At 36.5% G+C, this 9,484-nt stretch overlaps 1 protein-coding gene across 1 annotated transcript in view; it reads right to left on the bottom strand.

Annotated features, from left to right (window-relative positions):
- Positions 1-891: 891 nt before the first annotated feature.
- LOC104509675 (myotubularin-related protein 13-like) overlaps positions 892-9,484 on the bottom strand; it is a gene marked incomplete at both ends in the record, with an annotated part of 57,039 nt that continues 48,446 nt past the window's right edge. The window contains 7 exons of the mRNA XM_010151704.1: positions 892-1,037; positions 1,976-2,151; positions 4,354-4,481; positions 5,539-5,734; positions 6,110-6,183; positions 6,454-6,626; positions 7,871-8,133. Coding sequence (XP_010150006.1) covers positions 892-1,037; positions 1,976-2,151; positions 4,354-4,481; positions 5,539-5,734; positions 6,110-6,183; positions 6,454-6,626; positions 7,871-8,133 — 1,156 coding nt within the window. The remainder of the gene's footprint in view (positions 1,038-1,975; positions 2,152-4,353; positions 4,482-5,538; positions 5,735-6,109; positions 6,184-6,453; positions 6,627-7,870; positions 8,134-9,484) is intronic.

The raw sequence follows: 9,484 nt of genomic DNA, 5'->3' as shown, positions 1-9,484 counted from the left end.
TTTCTTCCATTTTGGAGAGAACGGAGACAGTATTGCTTCAGACGACTTTTACACATCTGCTCCTACGTCACGGAAGTTTCCTTGCTCACTGACCAAACATTCAAAAAGAAAATTTCACTTGTTTGATGTTTTGAAGAAATTGTTAGTGTTTGCTAAACACTTTTTTAATCTGAAATGCTATTTTTTTTTTAAAAAAGCAAGCATGGTATGACAAAACAATACCTGTTCATGTACAGGAGAATCTGGTTCCCTCTAGTGGTTTATTATAAATTAGCACTGGTCCAGATAAGGACGTACTGACAGCAGCACATGGTAGGAAAAGAAGTATTTGGAATAAAGTCAAACTCCACACCATCACACGAACTATAAAGTGCCAAAATCACTTTCTACCTTCTGTCCCCAAATCTTTTCAACCAAAATTTGGAAAAATGCTATTTTCAGTAATGTATTCTGCTGTTTCCAGAAATCACTTACTTCCAAATCCACAAAAATCTCCTGTAGTATTCGCTTTCTTGAATATCACCAAATAGTGCTTTCTCATCATAGCCTAATTGCAGATGTCATGATGTCTAACAATAAATGGAAGCTACAGCATGCTTCTGTGCTACTCTATCTACGCTACTATGATGTAAAAAACGATAAAAAGATACTATACGCAAATAGTTTGATAATTGAAAAATAATAATCCAGTATTTTGCTTTCCCACTGAATGAAGTCAGCTTCCTCTTCTGCCATGTCATCACAAAAGAAAACGCTCACTAAATGTACGTATTTGAAACCTTTCTCTTTCCTGCCTAGGAAGACTCTGCAATTTCTTCTTGAAGACATCTCTTACTCAATAACATAATGGGATGGATTTAACTAACACACAAAAAAAAGTTTTACTATTACCAGAGATATCATCATCTTCATTCCAGCCTGGACGATTCCCTCTTTCTTCCACTATTGTGCCTGTCTTCTTCTTTAATAAATATTGGCGTCCAATCGTCATCTTCCCAGCACGTTTTGCTCCTTTCACAATGCTTTTTGAGAAGGTACTATAAATTCATAGAAATATAAGTATTTAGAAGGATACATATGGTTCTTCCTGATAGGATGTACAGATTTTATGACGAACCCACTTACCCAAATAAAATGTATTTAATAATTTTTCAGTTAATACAAAGATAAAAATTATAACCTCCAGAAAAAAACCTTCCCATATTAAGTTTTTAAACAAAAACTTTATTATTTCGAGACAAATTTGTGTCTGTTATGTATAATTGTAATGAATAAACAGCCATAATTTTCTTTAAGCATTTGTATTTTGCTAGCAGTGTGATAAATTTATAAAGTGGACAAAGTAAAGGCAGGAAAGAGAGAAATAACCCTGAAGGTTTAGGATTCCATGACTACCTTGGGATTCTACTTTCCTAGTTCAACAATGCAGTAATCAACAGAGAATGACAAGAACTCGGTCTCTGGAACAGAGTAATGATCCATCTAGTTTAGCAAAAAATGATGTATAACAAACCTCAAAAGAGGACCCAAAGCTTAAACTCTAGATTAAAACAGACTAGGACATCTGTACAGACTGTACTAAGAGTAAAATTAATTCTAACCCACATGAGGTTATTAACCTATGAAGTAATACACAGAAATTTGGGTTTTATGTTGGCATTGTCTGCATAGCTACGGATGCTACTTACAGCGTGTTTCGAAATGTAATGAGATGCCTGTTCAAATTTACCGCAGCCTGAAATTTGGAAAATAATATATTCCCATATGAAATAGACATGTATATCACACTGATTTCCCCTTTATTCGGTAAATATAAGTAGATGCAGAATAGCACCTACTTCTACCAAAATCACTTACTTTGACTTCCCCAAAAAAGTGCTTGAATGGTCTTCAGTTCTGCAAAGCTGTCAGACTGTTCAATGCATTTGACTAATACTAAACAAGAACATTAGTAATAAAAGAAGAATGACTATACCGGAATGAAGTGTTCTTTTCTTTTTGTTTTGGTAAAATTATCTGTGGTGCTGTTTGCCCAGCTGCGAATGCAAAAGTGCTGAAGATAGATTGAGGATAACGGAACTTCATTAACTGTTTCTTAAATATTTCCACCACTTCAGGACTTACTTCTTCATCAAATGCTACTTTAATTAACTGCATATTAAAGACAGGACATGTAAGAAATGGAAAAAAAGAATTACAGAATTAAAGAGATATAAAGATCCTAAAACATATTAGCAAAATTCCTACACTTATGCAACACTATGCCCATCAGAAAATACAAATGTATGTATATATCTCTTACAGATTTTGAGGGATATTAAACAGTTTATTAATTTTTATTTCATTTTTACACGTATGTCCTAAATACCAAGATATTTTCACTAAGAAGCATCTGGAATTCTCGTAATATCAAGAGCAAAATATTTTGGTAAATCCAAGTAGTAGTGCTGGCACTAAGATGTCTACAGCAGTTCAAATACTAGTCACATGGGACAGCTTAGCCTGGAAATACTCTGCCAGCTCTGCCCCTGAACTGGGAAGTAAGGTTGGTAATGCACTTCAAAGACTCTCATCAAATCAACAATTTCAGCATACATACATCCCAACCATTACACTTCCATTACTTCATCATTCCAATTTTTGCCTCACCTTGCAAAGTATAGAAAACTGCTAATAAAAAAAAAAAAAATTAATATTGAAATCTGATCCTTAAAAAGGAACTAACCTTGTACTATTCAAAACTGATCCATCCACCACACTAAAAATGCTTTTTGAAAGGTTTTGGAACAAAACATAATCTCATCCCATCATCTTCGATGGAAAGGATGACAGTCAGCAATCCAGGGAGAGGAAAAAATTAAAAGAGAGAAAATGGGGAATTCGTAAAAGGGCCCCAAAGAACTTTAAGGATGTGGAAAAAGCAAACAAATATCCTACAGCTTTCTTTCCGAGCACATACCTATACACCTTACATGTATTCTGTTTGCCATCTACATGGTGCATGTCATCGCCGCTTTTTTAATGTCACTTGTTTTGTAAATACTTTCCAAATGACTAATAACTATGTTGTTCTAGGACTTCCTTGAAAGGTTCTCCTGAATCGTTAGGGGTTACACTGATCTGAAGTTTTAAAGACATTAAATAGCATAACTGCAGCCAAAACCTTCTGAAAATCATAAGTAATGACCAAAGAGGAGGGGCTATTTCATACTGTATTGAACTCAAGCTGTTACAAAGGGAACAGAATATAAACTGTTTGTCGATTGTTTTTGTTCTCGTAACCTAATACAAAACTATGCTAAACAAAAGCAAAGATGATGTTGACCAGAATCCACACTAAAACACTGAGCTCTGTCTGTATTTAGCACATCGTTAAAGCATGCTAACTATTCTGGTAAAAAGATTTCTTGGAAAATAAGTCCGCCTGAAGTCCTCCCAAAAATCCACAAAACCAACTTTCTTTTGGTTGTTGTACTCACTTGTATTGCTCATCTTATGCTTTTGAATGGGATACTGAAGGATGATCGTCTAAATAATGTCCGTTATTGTAAGGAACTAGTAAAATGTTGATGATCTATTTTATTTTCAAATGTGAAGTTATTGTTCTCAACAAAAACATATTCTGCAGTCAGCCACCCCAACAAAGTATTTCATATCTGAAGTACTGCACTTTACTTCCAGTCCACGATATAAAATTCCTTGCCTTCAATTTTCCACCTCTTAGGGTTTCACCAGAGTTAAAATCACCACCAAGAAGAAACATGTAGGGAGGACTTCAGAGACTTCACAACTCCTAAACCTTAGAAATCCATCTTTGCCAATTGCCCAGCAGTACATGTTTCTGCTGAATGCACTGAGAGGGATCCTGCAGTCAGGAAACTACCAGGATCTCTGCAGAAGTCAGGAAAACAGGATCTGTTCAAGTCATATGGGGGCTCATTGGTTCTGGCCAAAGGTGGCTACCCTATAGACTCCTGGAAGCACAGATTCCATGTGAGATGCACCATGCCTATCTGCCATGGATTTTTACAGAAAGCTGGTAAAGTGACAACTCCTGAGAAGAAAGCAGTATTTGTAGCTTTTCCATATCCATTCCATGTAGCTGGAGGAGAGAGAAAGCATGTTTCCACTGGCCTGCCTAGGCCTCTACTTACTCACATTAAGAGATTGAAAATGGTAACCCTCTGTAAATATCAGCCAGGCCAAGAAATGGAGGGTTTCTATGACAGGACTGCATTCTCCACTGACTTCACCAGGCAGGAAAAGGAACTCTTCACAAACACCAGGACAAGGCGCCGCTCGTAAGTATTCTGAGCTGCGTTGTCACATAATTTTTTAAAAAACTTCTTTTACCTGAAAGCTAGCTGAACTGATCTGCAGTCCTTCCTGCATACTCTGCTGCAGCTGGTTCTGTATGGTGATCTTCTTCTCCTTCGTAACAGATGCAATAGGAAAGCTCCGGATCACCGTCTGCTCTCCAACTGAGGACCATAAAATTGTATTTACAGACACTTGTTAGATCACAGAACTAGATCTGGTTTGGTCACACTGTACTCTGAACAGATGGGAATGAATAAGTACAAAGCAACATGGAAATAATGGTATTGAATTAATTTCAGACAAAATACATGAAAAGTTAGTAAATTCCTACAGTATTATTTGTAAAATGAATTTCTGCTTAATTTCAGCTGGGATGATTAGAAAAATATTCATCTTCCTTTCGAGTCTTTCTACATGATGGAAATGCACCCCCAAAATCTAGGTTGGTAGGGGGTGAAGAAACAGTTTCAAGCTTATTGAAATTTCATATTGCATTATAGAACTTATAAACAATGAATGAGTCTGCTTCAAAAATGGCAGATGTTAAGTTAATAATAATAACAATTTTAAGGAGAACACTAAACCATTAGTATTTTTCATTTAACACACTTCCAGTGGCTGAAAAAACCTGTTCCATGAAAAGCTAGGGGTAGTGGAAGCTGCAGATCTCACACAGCATGTTCTCTCTTCGTGGTGAAGAAGCTCAACAAAGTTGCTTTGTAAAGCAGCATTATTAGACCAACTTTACAGATGGAACTGAGATATAAAGATACCAAGCGTTTCATCCTTTCAAAAGTCCATGGAAATTACTAAAGTATGGTCAAGAATGTCCTTATTTTCTGTCTCCGACTTTAGCTAGTCCAAAAAAGCCTGTAATACCATGTGGCAGTCTGCTGAAGTTTCTTCTAAGACAAGCATATATTATGATTTTATATTACATAAATTACTGAAGACAGCACTCTAAATATTTACCATTACGCAGGAATAACCAAACATTTAGCATCTAGTGCCTCATCTGAAGAAGTAAGTTCTAGTTAAGTTAAATGCAAAATCAATCATTGTTATATGTAGTGATAAAAAGCTATACTCAGAGATTATACTTATCTGAGAAACATGAAAAATTATACTGAGGTATATACATTCTGATATAGGTGGATAGGCCAGCTCAAAGTCCTGCCTATCTGAAGGACCACAATCACCACTGTTAATTTTTCTTACCCAGCTGATCATGAGGAGTGCCTTTAAATATAATTCTGTAAGTGGTAAGGAACAAAGCTCCTTCAGCAGGGAGGATATGAGGACCTCCAAGCAGGCCTCCTGTAGCTTCCTCTCTTCCATCAGGATCCAGTAGCACACGGAGACCTTCACAAACAAATTCTTCTCCTGGCAGTAAAGCTGGTCGTAGAATCTTGGGCTGATGCAAGTAAATGAAAGTGTAAGTGTAATGGTGATACCAGTGTAATACCTCAGCCTAGTTATAATATTCGGCTTATAAAACTTCAAAATAAAATTGTTATGAGCCTGAGTCCAAAGAAGGGAGATGGCGTTTGGACTCAAAAACTGGGTTTCAAAAATCAGTGGGCATGCAACAACTTGTTTATGATATGAAGTTTGGCTCTACTAGTTTCATAACTTCATGAGACCAAAGCCAAGCACTTTATTTATCACTGGTGGAAATTTTCTTTCAATGTTTTGATGTTTCCTCCTAACATTATGAGGGGGGAAAAGATGACTAAATTGCATGATTCTAATACTTGTAAAGAATACAAATATGTTTCATAATACTTGCCTTCTGTATTGGTGGAAGCCGCCTACTCTCACGATGGACAGCCTCCAGGGTCTCTATGTGCATTGCTACAATGCCTGGAAAGCAGTAATGCTATAAATGAAGTCTGATATAAGATGAAAAATAAAGTTGCAATCTAACGAAAACTCTAATATTCTGAAATTCTCATTAAATATCAAGGGACTAATTATATGAAGTTCAACAGCAATTATAGTCTAGAAAAGAAATCTACCTTTCTAACTTTACTGAAAGTGACTGAAATTAAAAAGTGGATTTCTCTCACTAGGAAAAAAAAAGAAAAAAGAAAAAAGAAAGATTACACACCACTTTTTTGTCACAATTCTCACCTGGTATCATGCAATGAAGACCCTTGATGTGATCCTGTGTAACTCCGCTCTCTGTGCAAACCTTGTCTATAAATCTGGTGATGAAGCGTACAACTGCGTTGGCAACATCATTGTTCTCAGAGTCCTCAAATCCACTTTCAGTGTCATAACTCTCTGCAACACTGCCTGCAATACTACAGACATAAATAAAAAGACATTTTCAAGTGTGAAAAATTCAGCTGGTGATGCTCATGTCACTTGCTAGACACAGACAAGCTGTGGGATTTTTTTTCTAGTTACAGTACATAAACCTTGCTAAAAGCATATGATGCTACTGTAATTATATCCTACTTTCACTGTCATTGACCCTATCGGAACTGTATGGATGGTGACTTGGAACTTTCCCTCCATGAGTCCAGCACAAACAAGCCCAGAAGAGAAAATATGCTCCTTGGAAGTGAGCTCCATTTCTTCTCTTCAGAGAGTCAAGAACATTGTGTGCAACCCATGGTTAAATACTCAGTTACAAAGAGAAAGATATATTAAATGAATTTTGGTTGCAGAGCAAAGCATTCATAAGCTATACAGACCGTAAGAAAAATTTCATGTGCATCAGATAGAAAATGCAGGCAAGGTGGGAGGTGTACTCTGAACAACTAAAAATGCTTCCTGTAGTAAGGGCCAGGTTCACACACTGCATCATAGACTGCAACCTGTCTACTAAGCATGTCCTAATGCCTGAGTTTAGAGGTGCTTAATCAGCAGAAATGATTAGCCACGGGGAGTTTGATACTGATAGCCTGCCTATCTCTTACTTGATGTCAGCGTTCAATTTTATTGGGTGGGAATTCTGACAGATCGGAGCTGATAACGAAGACAATAAATAGAGAGGGAGGAAGGCTTATTACGAAATGTCCTGGACTTGCAGGCTAGGGAATGTAACTGGACTCCTCCTGCCTCCTTAGCAATTTAACCTTTGCCACAGTGGTTTAGCCCTCTTGCTTTTTGTGACCTTAGTGCCTTTCTTCCTTGCAGCTGCTGCACAGAAGTTGTGATTTTATGGATGCTATACAAATGCTTTCTTGATTTTAGGTTCATGCACTGTTTTTTTCAAGTTATATAAAAACAAACAGACTAGGTTCTGGGCTGCTGTCTTCTTTCTTATCATACCCTATGTTGGTCTTCAACACCTGCATTACTAAATTAAAAATTATTACTGCAGCAATAAAATTTTTATGTTTCTTTAAATGGTGGTAATTACTCCAGATTAAGTTCTGTTATTTAAGAGGAATCATGTTAGACTTCTGCTCTGCTTAATTAATGAGCTTGAAAAGAAGATACTGAACTAATCTGGTATTTAGAACAAGTCCTGAAAACTAAGCAGCTTTTGAAAACTGTGGCCCATCCTGAGTGATTACCACTGAACCTGTGTACCCACCTGTTTGTGACAATACTGTTGCTTCCACTCTCCCAGTCACCTGTAGCCGAGGTTCTCAACAACTTGTTCTTACTTGTATCCAGTGGTACTAGCAGGTAGACCATGAGGTTAGCAAAATGAATTGCCTGACTGAAAACTGTGCTTTCCTCGTTCTGGACTAGCTCCTGCTGTGTTTGTTTATTCAGAGTTGGCCATAATCGCAACTGCTCAGCAGCCAGATCCATTGCTGTCTTATCCTGGTCTGGACCTACAGAATTTTTGTCCTAGAAGGCATACAGGAAGAAATATAAAGACATAAAAGAAATAATAAAGCTGTGATTTAAAAATTAATGTTTATTAAAAACTTCACCTATTAAACTGCTTATTAAATTATGTTAGTTATTTAAATTATATATTAATTAAAAAAGAAAAACAAGTAACTACATTCAATAGGGTTAGGGAGAGTTATGATACTGAGCTTTGAAGGCAGTTTACTGAAATATGCAAGTAGCACAACGTGGACAGATCTAAATAACATCATTTCTTTCCAGATCTTTTTTATGCTAAAAACATATCTTCTGTGTTTTTTCAGAGTGGTTTACTGATTTAAATACAGCTGTTCTCTTTAGCTTATCTACTTAGCTCACATAAGAACAAGCGTAAATCAGACTGAGACATAACATGCAGCTCATTGCTTGATGCAGGTGATGCTCTGCAAATTCCTAGGATGTTCAGGTGAGGCAAGCTTTTATATAAACAGTTTCCAGACCGTCTGAAACATTCATGGTTTTACGTGTCAGAGTCCAATTCTAGCATGTGCTTGAAGCAAACTTGATAGATGGTATGTAGTCAAATTACATTATAGGCTGAGGAAATCAGAATAAGGAATCTGGCAGCTGACAACAGTGACCTAACACCGGATGTTAAACTAATAAAGTACTAGGTAACTTGTTAATGTTTTTTCCATACCTAGTTGAGCTAATTTTGCATATACACAAATTGTGAGGGTTAAAGTAGATGCTTCATTTAAGTTCCACTATTCTTCTCATTTTTCTTTAGATAGTATCAGATTGGAAGGGCCTCCCTGTATGCAGTCGCACAGAACTTTTCTCTTCATCCCTGATATGTCTGACATGCCCTTTCAGTTCTTTGTTCTGACTGTATTTCAGGGAATATCTGTCTATTTTGCTTTCCTCTTTTTACGCTGCTGTACGACTTTGTGTAGCACATATTTTTCAGTCACATGTTTTATAACGATATTTTCATACAAGAAGAGAGATTACAAATGGCTCTTTACTCTGTGTATGTGCTCATTCTTAAAAAAAAATAATCTTAGTTTAGCATGCTGCAAGGCTTCCCATTATTTTTTTGGTTTTGCATTAGAGATGTACTTTGCTCCTACTGAGACAGACATTTTGTATTCTGGAAGATCTGTCCAATTTTAATAAAGCAGACTGAGTATCATTCAACAGAAACCATCGATTTGGTAATAATCTAACACTGGGCACTAGAACTGCTGCTTGTTTAGGTTGTTCATATAACAGAACTGTCGCCAGTTTACTACGTTGCTATACAATGTTACTAAAGACATATACCTTAAAGTGTGGAAAAATTATACAAAAAGTGGTTGTTTGA

The sequence above is a fragment of the Eurypyga helias genome, unplaced genomic scaffold (assembly GCF_000690775.1).
Source record: "Eurypyga helias isolate BGI_N326 unplaced genomic scaffold, ASM69077v1 scaffold2495, whole genome shotgun sequence".
NCBI classification, from domain to species: Eukaryota; Metazoa; Chordata; class Aves; order Eurypygiformes; family Eurypygidae; genus Eurypyga; species Eurypyga helias.
Note: the sequence above shows the minus strand (reverse complement) of the source record. Positions and strands in the feature narration are given on the sequence as shown.